Source organism: Emydura macquarii, unplaced genomic scaffold (assembly GCF_026122565.2).
Source record: "Emydura macquarii macquarii isolate MOO-44397 ecotype Brisbane River unplaced genomic scaffold, CSIRO-AGI_Emac_v2 contig_1790, whole genome shotgun sequence".
In the NCBI taxonomy this organism is placed as follows: domain Eukaryota; kingdom Metazoa; phylum Chordata; order Testudines; family Chelidae; genus Emydura; species Emydura macquarii.
This window is the reverse complement of record NW_027131927.1, coordinates 13,074,262-13,096,723: the sequence shown is the minus strand read 5'-3', so window position 1 is coordinate 13,096,723 and position 22,462 is coordinate 13,074,262. Positions and strand designations below refer to the sequence as shown.

Sequence of the window (22,462 nt, the reverse complement as noted above, 5' to 3'; positions counted from 1 at the left end):
TCAATGAAGATCAGGACACCATTGTGTTATGTGCTGCACAAACACATAATAAGAGGCAATATGTTTGACTGAAACAATTTGTGGAACTCGAAACAAATTCACAAAATGTTTCAGCTGAACTGACTCCACATTTTTGGCTAAACAAAACACAACAAATTTTGGCTTAAAAATTTCTCCCAGCTCTGCTGAAGAGCGTACTGTTTAAATAAACAAAAAAGGGAAAAGCATTATTATCCCTATTTTACAAATAGGGAAATGAGACACAGAAAGATTAGGTGACTTGTCCAAGGTCACACAGTGAACCTATGTCAGAGCAGGGACTTAATCATAGATCTGCTGAATCCTCTTAGCCACAAGACCTTCCTTCTGAGCCTGCAGTGTGAACTTAACCGTGGTAATGTCCTTTCCACAAGAGGCTATGAAGTGATGTTGCATAACAAGGCTGGTGAGGTTTGCTCAGAAATGAGAAAACATGGTGAGCATTGTAAAGTCAAGAACAGATTGAAATCTTTTAAAATGTTAACAGACTTCTGTCTCTTTCCATTTTACCTTATCCCACTGCAATGCCTTATGTATTTTCCTGCATTGTCTGTCTTTCTCTTTCAGCAATTTCCTTCCAAACAGAGACTATTTTAAGTGCAAAGATGAAATCTGGGAAAGTAAAAAAAGAGTGACTGCCCCTAAATATTCAAGTATTCTCAGCCTCTAGGTGCAAAGGGATTTTATAACTGTTAAATGAAAGTGAAGTCTCCTTCTGCAACATTATAAATGGTCATGCACTATTTCCACTACACTTTTCAAATTGGATTTGATTGATTCTAAGCTCTCCAGGAAGACAACAATCCTTTGTGCAGAGCACCTATGGAAATTACTACCTAATATACTACCTAAATATAGCTACTACTATGATATCAGTCTGGTATACCATTGGGACCACATTCTCTAATGGTATATATTGGCACAGCTCTGCAGAAGTCAATAGATCTGTGATGATTTGCACCAGCCAAGAATTTGGATCCTCCATTTTTGATATTTTTGTATGCTGTATGCAAGTGAAATTCATTCAGAACCACAGTGTGCCATTCATATTATTTTATATGTCAAAGCCAATCTGGGCACACAATTATCTGTAATAAATTACTAATTGTGATGAATCAATATCCACATATGTGATAATGGGATTGAACTAAAACCATAGTTCTGAACATCTGTGAATTCTGGGAAAGTCTAGATCCAGATCCCAGCTCAGATCCATCAGTTTATGATATTTAGGCTCCTACCTTCTGTACCTGTGTGTATCTGGCCCAAATGTGTTTAACTTCCACAGTAGTCCATGGGTAAGATGTCACTTTCCATCACAAAATCTTTAGCCACTGGAAGTCACTGAAGATACTTTCTTATATGTAACCACTTACCACCCATAAGCATGGGACTCTCATGCATAATATAACATCTACCCTTGAGTGTTGGGAAGTGATTATCATGATACTCATTCATGGTTCAAGGTCAAATGGAGTCAAAGCTAGAGTGCATATAGGGAGGATATGGACAGTGCAACATCTTTTAATAGTCTTTGAAAATGAATATAAAGAAGAAAAATGAGTTAAAACTAAGTCAAATGCATGAAAAATGAAGATGAATTAGAAAGGCTCCTTCTTCTCACTGATTTTTCATCAGTTGCTGTTGATTACTGATATCACAACATGTGCCCTAAGCAAGGGCTGTACATGAAAGCAATAATGAAGCGATACTTGTTGCATGCTTAATTTTAACGAATAAATGGCATTCCCATTGTTCATTTATGTACTTTCTAGGACGAATTCTCAGCTGGTACAAGCTGACATAACTCCACTTGAGCAGGTTTACACTAACTGAGAATCTGGCTGTCTGATATTAATGAACAGCATGATGTATTGAAAACTGTACAAATTAAGCCATCACTTTACATTGAAAGGGGTTTCCTGGTCCTTTTTGCAGATTAGGGAGTTCTAAAGGAAGTGTGTGGGGGTTGATCAGAGACTGTCTGCAAAAAGCCAGCCTAACACAAGGTGGGGTGAGTTTTGGCGCTCTGGCAAAGAAAGCAGCCTGCTTTGTCTCTCTCTGTTTTTGGTTCTTGTGTGTTAAGGGTCTGGACTCTAAAGAAATAAGACAGTACTTCTTTTCCAACTTTCAGTATTTTATGTATTCATCTACCTTCTCTGTTTGTACACAATCAATATAACAAATATTTCAAATGGGAGAGTTTCAGAATTTCAACAGTCATTGAAAATTAGCACATACAGGAGGTGAATAATTCAATAGTTCAATGGTATTGATCTTCCACAAACTTAAACAACTAATTAAAATTCAAATATAATAATGAATAGGAAGATCATTTATTTGTTCAAATTCTATAATTCTAACTCTTATTGACATTCTTAGCCACTAAAAATAATCCTTCGGCACTACTAGTATAAAACACAATTACATACTGATCATTGGACTTATTATCTTTCCTAGACTTATAAATGTGAAAGATGCTATGAAAAAGGGATACGTATCTTATCAGGCTTTACCCACAGCCCCCAGTTCCAAAGACATACTCCTACTCTATAGCAGTTTTTGCATTTGTGATATCCTGTCTGTCTAAGGTACTTCTATAATAACACCCACCTCTTTCCATCCATAGCTCTTAACAAAGGAGTTTGATATCATCCCCATTTTACAGATGGGGAAACTGAGGCACAGGGAGGTGAAGTGACTTGCCCAAGGTCACCCAGCAAACCAACAGTAGAACTGGGAATTGAATCTAGGTCTCTGGAGTCCTAGTCTAGGGTGTCATCCACTAGGCCACACTATTATGTAATAGCTGAGCCTCTCTCACTCTTTAATGCAACCCTGTGAAGCAGGGAAGTGCTATTATTCCCATTGTACAGATAAGGACCTGAGACACAGAGGCTACATTACAAAGTTAGGGCAACATGAGGCAGCTTACGTCCCCCTAATTATGTCAGTCTACATGACAGCCTTCCTCCTGCTAATGTAAGTGCTCTCCTACACCGACATTGTAGTCTGCAAAAGAGAAGAGTGAGGGGGGATTTGATAGCAACTAGCTGAAAGGGGGTTCCAGGGAGGATGGGGCTAGGCTGTTCTCGGTGGTGGCAGATGACCGAACAAGGAGCAACGGTAAGTTGCAAGTCTAGTTGGACATTACCCTAGGAGGGTGGTGAAGCATTGGAATGGGTTACCTTGGTGGAATCTCCATCCTTAGAGGTTTTTAAGGTGAGGCTACAAAGCCCTGGCTGGGATGATATAGCTGAGGTTAGTCCTGCTTTGAGCAGGGGGTTGGACTAGATACCTCCTGAGGTCCCTTCCAACTCTAATATTCTATGATTCTATGATTATAACTCCACCTCCAAAAGAAGCATCAGTCTTAGACTGGTGTCCTTAGGGTACTTACATGGGCTGTTGGCTGTCTTGTCAATTTCACAGCAGCCCTGAAATTGACAAGAAAGCCAGGCAGCTAGAGCCCAGCTGCGTGCCCCCACCCCTCACCTCCTGTTTCCCTGGGAGCTGGGGTGAGAAACCCCAGGTGGCTAGACCCTGCTTCCACCTGGGAAGGTTTGCTGTCTTGTCAATTTCAAGGCTATGTGCTGGAGCAGGTGGGGATGGGAAGCCAAGGCAGCTGGACCCAGTTCCCGAGGAGGGGCTGCCCCCTGCTGGGAGCCTGAAATTACTGCGGTGGTTGTAAATGTACTGGTAAGTTGACCTAATATAGGTCAACTTACATTTCTAGGGTAGACATACCCGAATGGTGGCATGGTCAAAAGCAGTTTGACTCTTGATTTCCATTGGTGGCTCCTTTTCAGGATGCCACCCTAAGCGACTGGCCTCAGGTCACTTTGCGATTGTGTGCCTTTTAAGAGGCTTGTGTTATGTAACCCAGAGGCAGAGGGAATTGAGACATGGAATGAAGCAGACCTCTTTCCAGCTCCTTGTGTTCTGATGGAGGCCTGAACACCAAAGGCTACAGCAGGGATCTGAATCCAGTTTCCCCACCTCCCAGGTGACTGCCCTGACCACTGGACCATCTTCCTTCCTGGATGTGACACCCACTTGGTTTCTCAGAGTGACAGGAGAGGTTGCAAAACACTTTCCACTATAATCTCGCTGTGATGGCATTGTATAAAGTCCACACTGAAGTTGATAGGGTTAAGGAGAGCCAGAGTGCCCAATTAGGCCATTCTGTGGCACCTGGAAGGAGGGCAGGTAATCAAGGATTAGACCCAGCTGGGGAGAAGCTAACTGGGTGGCTCCTACAAAGGAAGAACTAACAAGCCTTTAGGAGAAGGGTGAAAGAGGACAGCTGTAGGAGGGAATGTATAGCCTGGGTCCAGCCTTGCAGGGGTTTTAGGTGGTGGTCGTTGTCATCAGAAAGCCTAAGAGACATCTAGAGAAAACTCTTCAGCAACAAACTGGGAAAAACTTCATAGAGAGCTGACACTTCAGGGAGGTAAGTGGCAAACCCAACTCCCTGACATATGACTGGAAGGAGGCAAAGATAGACAGTAGCCCAGGAAGCCAGTGAGAATTCATCAAAAACAGACCCTTGCTGCTTATCAGAAGGGTCTAGGCTGATGGAGAGATGGGGCTGGGTTCTCCTGCCACCCCTATACAGGATGGATTGGGGGGGGATAAGCATTGGAAGTAAAGGACAGGGACTACTGAGCTCAGGGGGGTCAAAAAGGTCTGGGTATATGGTGACTAAGACCCTAGGTTTTTGTTTGGGCATCTTGTTATCCTGGAAGGGTGAGGGTCTAGGCCTCCTAGCTGGGAGGCTGAAAGGGAATAGTTCACTGACTATCCCAAGTAGTTGCTGATTGGGTGGGGGGGAGAACAAGAGCAGAAAGGCTGCTGTGCAATGCCCAGCCCTGAGGCAGCCCACCTTCTAGTGACTGAGCCATTTAGGCCCGTGTGTGTAAAATAGTTATCTCTGAAGCTGTAACTTTCCACATGTGGGCCCCTATTCAGAAATGCATCTGCTTAACTTTGAGAACATACTTCACTCCCCTTAACATCAACATATGAGCTGTTGAGTTCTGTGAGGCTATTAAAAATACATATTTTTCCAATTGTGTAATTTAAAAAAAAGTTCTTCCTGCTCCAACAGACTATGTGAGAGCAACTCAAAAATGATCAAATTGTCAAACTAGTGATGTTTGACATAGTCCATACATTATAATGCATGATTTGGGAAGCGTAGTTGCACTTTCTGAATGTTTTTAATGATATGAAAATCTGCAGGGGCACCATTAATTTATGTGTCTCTGCAACCTTGACACTAACTCTATAACAAACAAGGGCCATTATTTGTTATGGTATAAAACAGGTTTAGTGGTGTGTTGTGGTTTTTTTTTTTGTTTGTTTTTTTTTTTTTTAAATCAAACTTTCAAGAGGTGGGAGTGGGGGGTAGGAGTGGTGGCAATGGAAGGATGCAAAAGGGTGGGTGAGGTGGTTGGAGTAATAAACCAGGCAAATTATCTTTGCATGGATCTAAAGGTAGGGGGCAAAATGGCATTCTTCATGGCCAGAAAGCAAAAGGTTTTCTCCTGACTACATCCAAATAAGAACTGCTTTGAAAATTAAAAGCAGTTCTTTATTTAAATAGACCAAGATTGGTATTTACCGAGTATGACCTCTGCATATTTAATGAGCACTGAATTTGAGTAAAAGCAAGGCTGTCACCCTTTCTAGAATAATTTAAAGGGGAGAAAAAATGGTCTCGGAATACTTCAAAAAGTTTTTATTCAGTTAAGTACAATGGGTAACGAGGTGGTGTTGTGTTCCAACCTTACAATTTTATAACTCTTTCCATTGTAAAAAGAGGAACAAAAGATAACTAGAGTATGTAAGAGACTTCCTGATTTGTAAGATCTCACCATCATCTTGAAGATGATCAATATTGGACTCTATAACTTCACTTATTGCTTTATCAAATCCCTGTTTTTTAAGGCAGTGGCTCATACCAATTGTATTTAATTCTTCTATAGGATATGTCATCCTTAACTCTGCAGGATAAATGTCCCGAATAATCCTGAAGTGGAAAATGTCTTTTCTCCTGCTATTCTGAATACTTCTTCTGAAGTATAGAGAAATTATTTGCTGGTAGTCAGCTGACCCATGAAATAAATCTTTCTGCCTTCTTGGCCACATCAGTGCTCCACTATAACCTCTGGTTCAACAGGTTACTCTAAATATAGCCCCAATCCCCCACTCCCTAATTCTTCAGAGCTGTGCAGGGGAAGCTTCTGACTAAAGGTTTTTGGGTGGGAAATGCTGATTTGGGAAAACTGACCCTTCACAGGAAAGGGTTGTTTTTGGTTAAATTCTTGTTGGGAAGTTTTCTCAAGATCCTATGTCTGCTCAAACAAAGAGATCCACCTAAGGATTGCTTGGTGGTTAAAGTACTGCCCTCCAATGTGAGAGATCCAGTCTCAGCTCTGCCTGATTCATCTATTTGGAGGTTAATCTCTCTTTTTTGGGGGAGGTTAGGGGGCATGTTGTGAAAAAAATTGTAATGTCTCTGCCTTGTCCTTTTGTGGAACAGGAAATGTCTTGAACTATCAAACTTTCATGGGCTGAAGAAACCATTTTCCTCCCAACTCTATCTAAAGGAAGGATCCAACGCTAACCGGCTCAATTCTTGTCCTGAAATGCATCAGTGGAAAGTCCGCTGACTTCAGTCCAAAGAGCTAAAGTTTGGCAAAGCCATAAGTAACTGAAAGAAGGGGCTGATAATGGGAAGTGTTCAGCACCTCATGCTACAGACATCAACCCTCAAAGCTTAGGAATGGCATTTAAAAACCAACTGCCATCTGTCAAATGTTTCCTCATTTCTCCCCAACTTTGCATGTCTCCCACAAAATTACATTGCTCTGAGGTATAAGAGAGCCAAAATTCAGTCCTGGACTAGTGGTGGTCAGGTGGTATTGTACCTCAAACCTAATCAGGGCTCAAAACAGGAGCTTTGAGTTGAACGAGGGCAGGCACTATGGTGCTGTGGATGAAGTGCTTTTTGGGTGGGAGTCAGAAGACATGGGTTCCATTCCTGGCTATGCTGCTGATCTGTTTTCCCTTGTCTCTTTTGATCATAGGTTCATTGGAGTAGCAAGTCTTTTTTTAAGCTAAGATGTTTATTCAGCACCTAGTACAATGAGGCCCTGCTCTTGCATGGGGCTGCAGACATTAAAACCACTAGTAACTGTAGACATCTAGACAGTCAGGAATCCTTTTTCTGGTGTAAGAACAGCCCCTAAGCATGAGAAACATTGCCCCCTGCCTTATGTCAAGGGCATAAACCTTTAGAATCCTGATGTGGGTTGTGTTCCTGGGTTCAGGAAATAAAATGTCTGGGTTTCTTTTCTTTTCTCACCTGGCTTCTTGTCTTTCAGACCCTTAGTTCTGGGTATACAGCACTTGCTTCTAACACTGGGAAATTCCAAGCTCCAGATCATAAAATATTGTGTGGGGAAAGCTATTTTCAGTAAATTTTAGACTACATTTTAGAAATCTCTAAGTCTCTCTACCTTCAGGCCCTCTGTGATTGGACTGAGATAATGAAGAGATCCTGGCTTTATATTAAAGAGCAGAGGAATACTGGAACTGATCCAAATTCTGAAAGCTCTTTAAAACATTACTGTAAAATGGTGGCATATATAATATGACATGGAGTTCTATAAAGATTCTGTTGGTACTCTTATGGAATGGCTTATGTCCAACAGGTATGGATAAAAAGTTTTCTTTTATCATTGTACCAACAGGGTAAGATGATGCTAGTTCTAGAACTCCAAAACAGTGCCAAAAAATTCAGCATCGGATGCTCCTCGCTTTCCTGGTGTAACTTCATTGGGTGAAATCCTGGCCCCACAGAAGTCAATGGGGGTGTTTTGCTGTTGACTTTAAGGATTTCACCCATTGACCTCAGTGGAATTACTACTGATTTACATTGGTGTAAGTAAGGAGAACCCAGCCCTAGGTATAGATTAACTCTCAACAATGTCAACAAACACTGGACCTTGGCTGAGGAAAGGAAGAGCTAATGCCCAAATAAACCTGGTATTCACAAAAATGGAGGTCAAGAACAAGAACCTGAACTCTAAGTAATTTACTGAAGTCATCACCCCAATTATAATTTTGTAATTTAAAGAAAGCAATTTACTGTTCAACAGAAACATATGCTTCCATCGCTCTGTTCTATCAAATTCACATCTAATTGCCTGGCTAGTCTGTATCTTACTGCTTTAGAACATTGATTCATCACTTATGCTAAAGACGCATATATTATATATTTGCACTGTGTACTGAATTAATGTTTCTGTATTTAATTGTAGCTGTTTGTTCTTGATCCTCTATCTTATTACCTTGGATCAATATTTTCCCCCCATCCTCTTCAAAGGTCGCAAGAAATGAAGTCTAAGGCACTTAACTGGCCCCCTTTACCATAGACTTTGAGCACCCAACAACACCCCTGTGAGTTAGACAAATACTGTTTTTGCCAATTTGTTTTAAGATGGTGAAGAGAACCATAGAGATTAAATATCTTGGTGAAGGTGTCTCAGAAGCTTTTGGCAGAGCAGAGAATGGAACGTGGGTCACTGACTGACACCCTAACCCCTGGATCATCCTTCCTCTCTCGCAGAAATCTGGACTTCTATTCTTTAAAAGCAACACTGGAAAATTCCTTATGTAGGAAAAGCAGCCTTCTGCACACTTATTTTACGCTTTCTAGAGCTTCAATCATCAGAATTTAAATAAATGATCCCTTTTTTAACCTACTGTAATCCCCACACAAGACACACTTCTACAACCCGAACTAAGATGTTCCCACCCTAGCCACTGTATCTTCTGCTGCTCCTCAAGGGTTCTGTTCTGTCCTCTTACTGTTTCACATACATGTAGACCCATGGCATCCAGAGCCTGAATGGCTCCTGGAAAGGGGATTGCTGGAATGCCCTACTGACCATCAAAGTTGTCTGGGCAGATATCAGTGAAGTGATGCTCCCCTGGAGCTATGACTATTTACACCAGCTGAAGATTTTCTTTTAGCTTTGTCTTATTAGACAACCAACATAGGGTGTTATTAACATGGATCTTCTCCTACCAAGAGTTGAACTGAGACCATTAGCATATCTTCCGCAGGCCACCAATCACTCATGAGCTTTGATTGCTATTTCCCAGGGCCTGGTCTGAATTGTTAACCTAAGACTTAAATTCTTTGTGTCCTTTACCAAATTATTTAGCAAGCCCTCTCCTTACACTGCAAATGAATAGGGAATCTCTACTGTCCTTCTCAGATATAATGTATGTTATGCCTCATTAAAATCAACATGTGTTGTGTTTTTAAAAAAAAAAAAAAAAAATTCTATGGCACCTTTCAACTGTTTTTCAAAAATAAAATACCACGACTTGGTGTGCACCTGAACAATAGGACATAAAATACATTTATTTAGAGAAGAAGCTACAGAAACTGTCTGATTGTGCCACGGGCCCCTGATTATCAGGATGACCAATATTCTTGCTAGTCTGTACCTTTAAGAACCTGAACTGCATTGCTTGAATTTTCTTTTTTTGTAGGTATCACAGGCAAGGAGAGTTTTAAGGAGGCATAATGAAGTAGCTCTGCAGTTCTTTATTGGAAGAGAGATTCTGGTACCCTTATACTGAGTAGTTCTTTGCGCTGTAAGCAGTCCCACTGGAAAACTGCCCACTCCCTACCTGTCCCTTTACAAGGGCCTGCTTCAGAAGCCCTTATTGCTAGTGAGTAGTACTTACTCCTTAAGTAGTCCTATTGGTTAGTTCCCTTCCCCCCGAAGATCAATCTCATCAGAAATAGCAGCTTTCCGCCTCTGCAATTGGAATTCATGCCAGTGTTGTTTATACCAGTTACTGGCCACATCAGGCTAATTCCAGTTATAACCAAAACCCACAGGGGAAAATAGTGTTTAGTGGATAAACAGAGGTGAAGTCACTGGGTTGCATGGACATTGGCTTAAGCTGCTGCAGGTAAACTGAAATGGCTACTTGTGCAATGAATTTGGTTTATTTTCTCCCCTCCCCTCCCCCCCGCCAACTGGAAGAGGAGGAAGAAGCAAATATTAATCTGCTCCTGTTTTCTTTTTCAGGTACCTCCATCATCTACCCTCCTTGATGTAAAACATAAATTTCACAAAGCATGTAAGTACTCAGTATGTCTCGCTAGAGGCATGCACCAGAGCCTTTTTGCCTGGAAAAGTTTGTCAAACTTACTTTTTCATGACATTTCACACAAGGGTTTAGACTGACCTGATAGCTGTGGTGGTAAATTAGAGTGAGTTTTGGAGTAACAATGACACTGGAAGTGCTGTCGATTCCCAGAGCTGCAGCAAGGTAATAAATACATTTGACTCCCTGAAGTCAGGGGAGGGAAAGACCTTTCTTATCTTGATGTTACAATAGCAAATAAAGGCCTCAACAGAAATTAGGTCCTCCAGTATGTTGGGTGTTATACAAGCGCACAGACAAGACAGTCATTATCTAAACTATGCTGTTCAATTCAAAGAGTGTTTAGAGTGAGTTGAGGAAACCTCTCCACCACAAAATGCCAACTAATCAAAATGGAATTTTTTGTGGACAAATATCAGTTCTGACTAAACCTTTGTTGGGAAGGTTTCTCAAGTCCAAGATACAATTTCTGGTCACAACCAGAGATGGGGATGGATCTTCCACCCACCTCCCAAATAGTCAATGACTAAGTTGTTGGGGCACTCATCTAGGAGACATGAGACTGGCATTCAAATCCCTGCTGTGCCTAATTCAGTACAGGGATTTGAGCCTGCCTCTTCCACATCCCAGATAGGGGCTCGAGCTACTGGGGCTATTGGCTATTCACAGGTGGGGCCTGTATGCATGTATTCTATCTGTTTGCAGAAAACAAGTTGAAAGGTCTTTATTTCTTCCTGATGCTGAGTGAAACCAAGTGTCAAAACCTTAATATCTTTCATGAAATGGAATTCTTGCTTTCTAGCTAGCTCTAGTAGCATTATCCCCATTTTACTGATGAGAGATGAGTCACTGTTACCCTGAGCAAATCACAACGTCTGTAAGTCTGTCCAGAATTACACCCTCCCTGTCTAGTTCTTTAATCATCGGACAGTTTTTCCTCTCTTTTTCAGATAGTTGAGTATATAAAACAGTAGATCCTGATAATCTGTAGATTATAGAGTTGATGCCCAGGCATGGGCAGAAATTAAAGCAATTTGATTTGAATCTACATTCCCTCCCCCTCCATCCATACACCCACAAATGGGTGGTGAAAACCTGGGAAGATGAGTTGGGAATGCAACTGGACTCCAACTTTTTGTCTAAAATGTCTGTCGAGAATCCTGACAGGTGTGAAAGGAACTTTGGTTTTACATGGCACTTACCTCCATGGTATGTGGATGTTGCCCCTAACTCACTTCTGCAGTACGAGCAGCAGCTATTTCCCATAAGTGATTTGAAGTTCCATGTACAAGTCTTCCGCAGGGCTCTCAGTCTCTAGATGAAATTAAGGAAACATTTGTCACCTAGTTATCTTCCTACTGCACTTGCTGACTGTAGAGAAATGATGCAACATGGATGTTCTTCCTCTGTTGAGCTGATGGGCCAAATTGGGGAACATTGTTTTCAAATGTGCCTGGGAAGAAAATAGTGAGTGTATTGCTCTATGGGAGTCCTTATTCGTCGTTTCATTTAGCTTGGATAAAGCTGTTTATCTGAGGATCTGTGTGTGATCTTGATGCATATCACTTTAGTCTACATTGATATAGTCTTTCTGAAGCTGGCTACTCCAGTCTTTCTGGATCCTGATCCATTGTATAAACACCATGCTTGTGATGCCATTAATGCATGCACTTGATCGAAGAAAATAGAATGATGTGTCAATTCAGCAACTTTTATATGGACTGGTACCTTTAGAGCCTGTTCTAAATCCCACTGAAGTCCATGTGAATCTTTCTACTGATTTCAATGGACTTTGATTAAAGGATTTGACCCATAAGTAGCCCCACCATTACCATGATGTACAATGGTGATAGAGGACATATCACTTTAATAGGCTAATCTATGGGCTATAGATCAATCCACATGTGCTTACTGCCATATGGCCTTTCTAAATGATGTAGGCAGAAGCAAATATGCTGAAATATGTCTTTAAATCTGAATTGTCTCCAGATATTCACAATAATGAAGTAATTACAATAAACTTCATAGGTCCTGATTCTGCCACCCTTCTAAGGCATGCCCTCCTTCAGCACAACTCTCTGTTCTCTGTTGGAGTAAAGTACTTCACAGGATGAGTAATGGAAGCAGAGTGGGCCCCTTAGGATCACAGGCAAGCTTCAAACATCTGTTTGCAATTCCCATTGGCTTGAATAAGAGCTCAACATGAGGAGAAAATACCAGGGATTAAAAGGCTCGTGTTCTGCCTGTCTCCCCTGGAGTCAAGAATTACTAGCTGGAAGTTACTCAGACAAATTCAAACTAGAAGTGGGGCACATGGTTAACCACACAAAACCTTAGAACAAACTACCAAGGGAAAGACTTGATATTTTCCATTGATTGATGTTGGCAAATGAAGACTGGATGCTTTTGTCAAACACAAGTCACTGGGCTCCATACAGAAGTAACTGGTTGAAATTCTCTGGACTGTCATGCAGGAGGTCAGACTAGATGATCTCATGGTCCTGCTTAGCCTTTAAATGTGTGAATCTCAGGTTTGAATTGGATGGTGAACATTTGCATTTGATTACTTTAAATATCTTTATTGTGACGGCTCTTAAATTATTTCTCTTCTGTCTCTCTGTAAAGGTTTTGAGAAATTCAGATCAGGAATGGCTTGAAAACCTCTGACAAGAACATGAACAGTTTTGTGGGCAGCTGGGCACTTGGATCAGTTCAATTAAAGGTCTTATTAAATAAGTTCACTTAAATCTGAGCAGATTCTTGTACAGACTCTTAAATTGACTTAAACCTGATTTATATTGTTCTTCAGAAGTTCATGCCAAAACATCTACACAGGGGTTTATACCAGTTGAATTCAAGTTGGAAATTGGTGTGTGTGTGTGGGTGTGTGTTTTTTTTTTTTTTTTTTTTTTTTTTGGGGGGGGGGGGGTTGGTTAATGCAACTTTGTGTGTAAACCGACCTTGTGAAACCATTAGTTATGCTTAATAGTACTTACTGCTGATGTGCTCTCAATGACTTCAGTGGAAATGTGTATGGACTAAATTGCTACTCAGCAAGATTTAAGGTATGACAATGTAGCTCTATATTGCTACTAGGAGAGCTTTGTCACATGGTTTTTTCTTTTGGTTTTTGTTCCTCACTACTCTGTTACTTCTGTCTATTCTCCCTCAATGATGGATTGTTCTCAGTCTAGCACTACTTTCCTTCCGGTTCTGAATCACTTGTTTTCTTGGGCATTTTTCCCTTCAATCCAACGTCTCTCATTTTTGGTTTAATTTCATCCCTTAATTTTCTTCCAATTTTCTTGCTGCTGGCTTTCATGTGTGTGCACACACAAATGGAACAAGGGAGAAGGTAATAAGAAAATAAAACTCTTTTATGTAAGAGCAAAAAAGATTGCAGTTGAAGCTATATTTTCAGTGTGGGGCTTTCCATAATGCCCAGTCTGTGGGACTGGTATTTTGTACCATCTCACTCCCTAATTATGCTCACTCTATCGTTCCCAGACTTAAGTAGTCTCTCTAAACGCTTGCCCAAAAAGCATGCGTGTGCACACGCTCCCTCTCTCCATCCAATTCCTGTTCAGAACCCTTGCTGTTCTCTCCCTAGCCTTTAGCCCGTCATGCATCCTAGTGAGTTAGAGGCATCTCAGTGCAGGAACACAGCATGCCCAACTCTTTCCTAGCAGTGGTCAGGATTAGTGTCCCTACCCACTGCACGGAGGAAGGGAGCGGCAACTGAATTATAGCTGATATATTTTCTTAAAAAAAGATGGAGGCATCACACTAATTAGGTCAAGCAATTAATGTACAACTTGTTACTGTTTGACATTCTAACTGCAGCAGTCTGACTCATGCCGTCTCTTTAAGAGCTCATGGGAACAGCATGGGCACCTGGGGACAAATTGTGAAGTCTGTTCTTGGTCCTCACTCAGGCAAAATTCCCATTGATTTCAATGGGACTCTGTCAAGCCAAGCTATAACCCACTGCTGAGTGTGTGTTGCATCGCCTTGACTGGAGCAATCCCAGTCTGCACCAGCCAAGGACCAGGCCCTCTAGCATCTAGGAATCAGGGAAGAGCAGTTTAGGGTGCTCTACCATCCCCCTTGGGATTCAGGGCTGTTCTACAAGACTTGATCCAAGCTGAACACTGGGGTCTTCCAGTTCTGAACCCTAGATCAGCAGGATATTCTCCCATAAATAACGAGCTGTGTGGGAGCTTTTCAGCTGTCAATCTCAAAGCACTTTACAAAGAAGTAAAGCATCATTATCCTCCTTTTACAGATCAAACTGCTAGTGTCTCCTTTGATATCAGTGATTCAAGGAGGAAGTGTTGCCTAGTGGGTAGAGATCTGGAGTGGAACTCAAATACCTCTATTCCTGGATTTTTCCAGTGACCTGGGGCAAAGCACATCACTGTCTTGTGTCTCTGTTTCCCCCTTTGTAAAATGGGGATAATGATACCCAGTCTCTTTTGTAAAGTGTTTTGAAAGGTATTGATAAGTGCTAGACAAGAACTGGGTGTTGGCATTTTGCTTGCACCCATTATGAGCAGTATATTGTACCAAAATCAAGCATGAATTGGCACCGGAGGAATAAAATGTTTTTTGTCTAGTGCAGTGGCTCCCAAAGGTGTGTTTTGTTTGTTTCCCTCCCCCTCCCCCCACCACCACCAAGGACCCCGTGGCATCTCACTAAATGTCCTGAACCCTTTTCACTGCCAATAGTAGAGGAATACCTTTGCCAGCATGACCTTTCCCACCAAGTTCCATGGCACAGCATGAGCTCCTGTGGATTTTGTTCTCAAAATTGCCTCCTCCCTGCAGCAAAGTGCTGCAACTTGAACCAGGGCCAAGAAGGGGTTTCAATTCCCCTCCCCTCCTCCCCCCAGCTTTCAGGGACCCCACTTCAGGTACCACGGGTCTACTGCATTTATTTTTTTTAAATGTGGGTGTTCCTTTTGATATAAGCATGATGTATTTAATCAAAAAACAGTAAGTGGGAGAGCAGGTTAAACATTGGGGCTGATGTCCTTGGCCCTCTCTCTTTAACTTTATTATTTTGCAAAGTGTTCATGTGTCTTGCCTTATTGCCTAGGTTTCCCTCGCAACAGAGCGTAGCTTGTTGCCATAGCAATAGTTAGACTACTAGGGGATAGCTCAGCCAGTCCTGGCTGGTTTCAGTGTTAGTTCAATAAAGACTTCTCATGAGTTTGCATCTCTCTGTGTTCTGTGCTGATTTTTCTCTGAATACAAGTGCTTTCCAAGGATTTGATACAAGGTTTGTTAGTGTTGGAAGATTCTTGAGGACTGTGTAAGTGGAAAATGTAGTAACTACTCAGGGTTCAACGACCCAGCCTCTAGAACAGGTAATAAAAGGGAGGAGCCATCCAGCATCCTGATTGAGGAAAGCATTTCAAGGTTATTGGACAAATATTGTTGACAAACAGCTCCTGCAAGGGAGGGAAGAATGGTTGCATCAACAACCAGGTAGAATACTGGCATGAACCTTCTGGTAACATTCCTTTGTGATCCAGCAAGAGCCAGCCAGCAAATGTCCTCCATAGGACAGGAAAGGGGAGAACTATCTGAGGGGCCAGTCTCAGGAGTGACCCACAATGCAAATGAGCTGCAGTTCTGGCTGGAAGCATCTGTGTAAGAGCCAGCAGCAGAGGGAGGGCTGGGTAGCAGGTAGCTAGGGTCGTGGCAGGCCTGAGAGCTGAACAGAGCCACACCCTGCTGCTGGCAGGGGACCAGCCAGAGCTGTCCTGGGAATGGAGGGGTCAGGATCACCTTGTAATCTGTGACCTTGCTGCCCCTGGAATGCACTGCCTTTAGGGGGTGGGTGGGGAACTCCTGCGTTCATCCATTAACTGTAACTGTTAAAGCAATCAAGGCTAGGGTGTCTGCACTTTTTATTTCTGGCAGCCCTGGTAAAGGTATCTTACTTGATTGAAGCGTTCTTGGGAGTCTCCTCAGGGTTAGAGTCCCTATGGCCTAAAGCTTGGTGCGCGTACACCCCGGGAGTTTCTTGTACACCAAATACGCTGCCAGGCCAGCACAGGGAAGTGGGTCAGTTACAATGCAGACCAAGAGGAAAAGAGTTACTCTGCCTGGCGTGTGTTAGACCAAGAGGCGTTAGTGAGTTCAGTAGAGTGAAAAATAAGGGGACTAAAATCCAAAATCTAGCTCCAAAACCTTAAGCCACCATCCTGTGAGGTAAAAGATGTTACAGGCGTGCTCTTTAAATACTTAATAGATGAGACACCAGTAGAGGATGTTCCATAATAGAGCTAGAATCATCTTGAGGTTTTGTAGGACCAATAAATTGTGTTTCTGGGAATTGCAAATGGCTTCCTCTGTGCGAATGTTTATGTGGAGTGCTTAACGAACATGATCTCCCTTCGGCTCTGTGCTAAAATCCCTTGAAACAAGTGAAAAGATTCCCCTTGACTTCACTGGGCTTTCTGTCATGCCTTTAATGCATGAGAGGGTCAGACACCCCATCCTCTCTGTTTCAGCAAGCAGAGGGTGGCAGCGACACACAGGGAAGTAGTAGATCACAGCCATTTTCCAGCAGCTCCGTGGGCTGGTACCTACTGCCCACACCCCGGCCGTCGTCTTTAACATTAATGGCTGGCTGCTACCTCTGCTCCCATTGCAGCTGGGCTCGGCTCAGCTCAGCAAGAAGCCAGTGTGTGGAGAACACTGACTGCTTGGGAGCGGAGCAGCTCATTTTAAAAGTGCTTTATCCTGTTTGCACCTAATCCTGGGGCAGGTTTCAAAAGATGGGGCTGTGGGGGCTGCGAGGCTGGGGGTGTGAGCTCCTTGGCTGTAAAGCCTCTCCTTCCAGCAGTTGCAGCAATGCCAACCTCACATGTTCAACAATCAAGTCACATGCAGCCAAAATCATGAGATTAGCTTAACAAAAGGACACTTTAAAAATAACAAATTTGGGGTCTTTTCATTCCCTGTCTGGGATTTGACCTCTTAGAGACCCATCCTCAAAGCTTTCTCTGCAACCACAAGGGCTAGGAACATTTTTGAAAATGTAGGCTGAGATTCCACATGACTCCAGGACTTTATGCTTTAAAGGGAAGACCCCAACTTTGACACAAATAAAATCCTGGGAAGTAGAAAAACCGCAGTCATCAGAACGGATGAGTATTTTTAGTACATCAAGTATTTCTGTTTGGAGAATGCGCATGAAGTTCAGACCCACAGTTCACAGAGGGAACTAGGCATGCTCTGGGGTTTACTCCATTAAAAGTATCATCAAGGAGGCTGGTGATTGCTCAGTAGAGCCTTGCCTATCGCTTTGGTATAAGTTAGGAAGTCTGATAACAGTCTTGCTAAGAATCTGCAGTTCCTCTGATTTTTTTTTTTTTTTTTCCCGCCCACATTGTATATTCAAGCTGGAATCTAAGGAGGGAGTACGTTAATGGAAACTGTCAGTTTGGATGCCCGGGAAGACGGAGCTGCACTATGAATACACCTGTTGGGACTGCAGAGGCTAAATTGTGCTATTTATAGCTCTCCCAAAGGGGTTTTGTAGTCTAGCCCTGTCAATCAGCTGGAGGGCCTTCAAGTAGTCTCACAAGCTGAAGAGACCCAAATAAGCTGCATGTGGGGCATGCAGGCACACAGTGTGATCTCTCCTTTGCTCTATACTGAAAGGCCAGGTTTTTTATTTATATATTTGAAGTTTCTTGAAAGAGTGACCTGATCCCTTCCTGTAACTTGTGGTCTTGGATTAGATTCTCTCCCTGGACAGACAGATGATTGTGGAGGGGACAGTTGGTAACAATTCACACGTTCTCCAGCTAGCTCTCTCTAGCCCACACTTATGGCTGCAGAGCAGGTATTAGTAAGGCTTGTACAGGGTAGCCGGAATCCCACTGAATAGGTCAGTCCAACTACAAGGCCAATATCCACAGCATCCAGTCTCTAGTGTGGATTTATGGATCACGTTGGCATGGCAATCACTTCCACCTAGTCTTTTTTCCATAAGGCTTCTTACCATGTTCCTGGTAATACAGCTGGAAATTAACAATGAAGTGAAGAAATGCAGCAAATTCATTTGGGCAAATTATTCATTCATTTTTGTTGATCTTGTAAATGTAATGGTTCGATCAGGAGAAGACATTAGGAGGTTTTTGTGCAGTTTTTAAATTTTTTCCTTGCTGTTAGTATCTATAATCTGTATCTAATAGGAACTTGTTATGGTGAATTTCTATATGACATGAATGAAACCACACTAACACTCTGTACTAGAGCTCCTTACAATGAGCTTACTGTCTTTGGTGAGACAAGTGCATTTACCAAGAAATTTTTTAACAAGCACTTGAATGTCTTTGCTATTATTACTGTAGCATCTACAGCCCTAATTAAGAGTGGGACCCCTTATTCTTTGCGCTAGCTGCTGTACAATGTAAGAGGCAGCATCTGCCCCAGAGAGCATACAATCTAAAGAGGCAAGACAGATAAACATGTTGTCATCCTCCCTATTTTAAACTCCCCACCCCGGAGTAGTTTGTTGGCTGTTGTGGAAGCCATTTTTAGGCTCCTGTCTATCCCCATTCACTGTATGGGGAGCCTAGGTGCTTAACTCAGACTTTGTGGATTCCACTGAGTGACTAAGCACCTGGAAGTTATGCACTGCCACTCTCAGAATTGCAATGCCTGAGTGATTTATTCAGGGATGCACAGACTGTCTGTCTCAGGGCAGGGAGCTGAACTCAGAGCTCCACATGCTGCTTTAGCCACAAGGTCACCATGCCTCTTATGTTTTGTTTTCATCCCCTAACAAGAAATATGAGGCTGACCTCTTGGTTCATTTCTGGACACATTTGTACAAGTGTTTCCGTATCATGGACAAGCATCTGTTTGCTGGTATAGGCTTGTGTTAGCTGACCTGATGGCTCATGTGTCAGAATAACTGAAAGATACATGGGGAAACTGGTGTGTTTCACTTACTTATTAAATGACGTCCGTAAAGCAGAGGTGCAACCACTGATCTCACATGGTTTTTTAAAAAAAAACAACAAAACAGACTGAATTATTAATTGAGACTTTTCTTGAAAGGCATTTTAAATGTCTGTCGTACTTGTTCCCCCCGTTCATTTGTATCTCATGTTCCTTCTAGTATTTATCTACAACTCATTTTGGACAGGTTTGTAAAGCAAAGGTCAGTGAAAGAAGGCTCCAGCTGCAACTGAAGGATCACACTTGTCTGTTTCAAGAGTGGGGTGTGTGCATGGTGCCTGTGTATAAAGAAAGGCATTGAGAACCAAATTAAAAGTTTCTCTTGGTACCCTTTTTTCTTTTTCCTGAAGTGTTTGGATTGTGTTATATGGACTAACTAGGAACAGATATTTAATCGGCTTTAAAACATCTAATCAAATATTCCTGGAGAGTGTGTGTGTGTGTCCGTCCCCCCCGCCGTTTATAAGCTACTCACAGAATATTTATGCGTTGTGTTAACTCATAACACTGTTAACTCATAACAGTGTTAACACTGGTGGGGCAATCCTGAATTTCTCAGACATGGAGGATGGTTTTGTGTTTCAAACTCTGGGCAAGGATGTTGGTAATCTAAGTTCAATTCCTGATTTTGCTGCAGACTTCTTGTGTAACCTTGGGCTAAGTCAGTTAGGGCCAGACTTTTAAAGGTATTTAGGTGCCTAACTTGCACAGAAATCTGGCCCTTTGGACCTAATCCAAAACCTGTGGGAGTCATTTCACTACTTGAATGGGTTTGGATCAGGCCCTTTCCTCTCTCTCTGCCTCAGTTTCTTCTTTGTAAAATTGGAATGATACTTCCTTTCTCCCATCCTTTGCCTGTCCTGTCTTGTTCAGGTCACGATCCCGTAAGGAGAATTTGTGACTTTAGCACATATTGAAAGTTAAGCATACATTTAGGTGTTTTGGTGACTTCCAATGGATTTAACCACGTGATTTAAATGTTTTGCTGAATTAGAATAATCGAAAGGAATGGAGACATGAAATTCAAACCCTAGACTGCTGAATAAATGTTTATGAAAGTAAGAAGGCCTTGATAAACACAGGAACATTTAAACCATTGATGGAACAGTCAAGATCTTCTAAAAAACATTAATGCAAATGAAAAATGTTTCCTTTTTTGGCAGTTGCTGCTTTGATTTTTATTGCACTGCATTAGCAGGATTACAGATATTTCTAATGAGTAATGTTGTAGTAATAATAATAAAGCAGTGAATCTATTGAGACATATTTTGGAGCAGAACTGGTCCTTTTTGCTCCCTGGGATGTTTTTCCTAGCTGAGATTTACAGAGCTCTAACACTGCATCATAATGATATCCTATGTGAACATTCTCAGAACAAATATAAAATGTCATTTAAATGCCTCATTAGGAAAAGGAAATTTCATAGCCCAGATTATTTTATGTTTTTGTGACTTTTTTTAGTTTACTTTTATTTATGTTTGCATTTGCAGGGAATTTAATTGATAGATTTGCAAGAGAAATAACATCACTCTCTCAGGGCTGCTCTGTTATTTCTCCTATTTATTATTATAGTGCATAGGAGCCAACTGAGAATGTGGCTCCATTGTGCTAGGTGCTGAATAAACATTGAGTCAGGCAGTCCCTGGCCTTAGGAATTTGCAGTCTTGATCACAAGGAAGCAGGTTCAGGCCTACTGAATTGTTAATAGATGCTACCAACGTAGCTTTGATCTTTAAAAAGCTCCTGGATTAATTTAGACTCAGACATCCAATTTTTCCTCCATGACAGACATTGTGAACATTAAGGCTGTGTTCTCAGTGGGTGTCTTGGGACAAACAGTGCATGCTGGGAAGAAATAGTGTAATGAAAGTTCAAAGGCTGAGCCGGGGAGGAATCCTGGCCCCGTGGTTGTCCATGGCAAAACTCCTATTGGTGACAATGGTGTCAGGATGTCCCCTCAGATCTCTCAACATGCTCATCCCCTACAAATAGCCCAGCTGTTCTAAAGATCTTTGCTCCCATTCAGGCACCTGAATGAAGTGAGGAGATTTGCAGAAGAGCACAACACTCAACCGTTCCCAATGGGAGCTACTAAGAACGTCTGAGAACATAACCATGGCCCGTGATCCACTGTAGAGCACAGTCCTGTGAAGGCTGGTGTAACACAGAATCTTGAGAGATGTGCCAATGGTCTCCCTTGTTAAAAGTAAACCAGAGGAAGGACCCCTCTGTTCTGAGCTCTCACAGGAGGCCTATGAGAAGAAGAGGAAATTCCCAACTGACTGTATGGGCCCTAGTGAAGCCTCTGCTCTAGGACTCTCTCGGTGGACAGGTAGGCCCAGATCCACAAGGGAGGTTAGGAGGCTAATTTCCTTTAGGGTTCTGGGCCTTACTACCTAACCTGCCAAAGTCCTGACCTGTGCCAGCTCCCTGCTGCCTCACTCATTGCCAGCCTGTGCTCTGGAAGTCTCCCACTTCCAGCAGAGCAAGTAAACAGAGTGACTGACAATGTCCTGGTAGCTCTGGGATAGGCTGAAGCAGTGGGAAACGGATGAGGGCCAGGAAGCGGCGTAAAGAGGCCTTGTTAGGGCACTGTGAAGGGGGTCAAGAAGAGATGTGCTATGAAGAGTTAAGCATCTGGTGAAGGTTAATATGTGACCATCCTGTAGGTCACTAGAGAAGAAGGCTGGTCTAGTTGTTAGGAAACTAGCCTGGGACATTCTCTGATGGTGGGCTTTCTGTGTGACTATGGGCAAATCACTATGGGCTGGGTATTGTAAAGGTATTGTAAAGGTTTGTAAAGGTATTTAGGTACCTAAAGATGTTGCCAGGCACCTAGTGGGACTCTCAAAAGCACCTAGGCACCTAACTCTTATTGATTGGAGAGAGTCCAGCGGAGGGCAATGAAAATGATTAGGGGGTTGGAGCACATGATTTCTGAGGAGAGGCTGAGGGAACTGGGCTTGTTTAGTCTGCAGAAGAGAAGAATGAGGGGAGATTTGATAGCAGCCTTTAACTACCTGAAGGGGGGTTCCAGGGAGGATGGAGCTAGGCTGTTCTCAGTGGTGGCAGATGATAGAACTAGGAGCAATGGTCTCAAGTTGCAATGGGGCAGGTCTAGGTTGGATATTGGGGGGGGGGGGGACTTTTTTTCACTAGGAGGCTTGTGAAGAACTGGAATGGGTTACCTAGGGAGGTGGTGGAATCTCCATCCTTAGAGGTTTTAAGCCCAGCTTGA

At 42.4% G+C, this 22,462-nt stretch overlaps 1 protein-coding gene across 5 annotated transcripts in view; it reads left to right on the top strand.

The window, feature by feature from the left end:
• TECRL (trans-2,3-enoyl-CoA reductase like) overlaps nt 1-22,462 on the top strand; it is a 130,315-nt gene that overhangs the window by 37,199 nt on the left and 70,654 nt on the right. For 2 of the 5 annotated variants that reach the window (XM_067556902.1, XM_067556901.1), the window contains exon 2: nt 10,161-10,212. In XM_067556902.1, the coding sequence (XP_067413003.1) occupies nt 10,161-10,212 (52 nt within the window). Of the gene's footprint in view, nt 1-3,925; nt 4,493-9,612; nt 9,796-10,160; nt 10,213-12,864; nt 12,992-22,462 lie in introns of those variants that run through there. The other 3 variants (XR_010921495.1, XR_010921494.1, XR_010921496.1) reach the window with 3 other exon arrangements.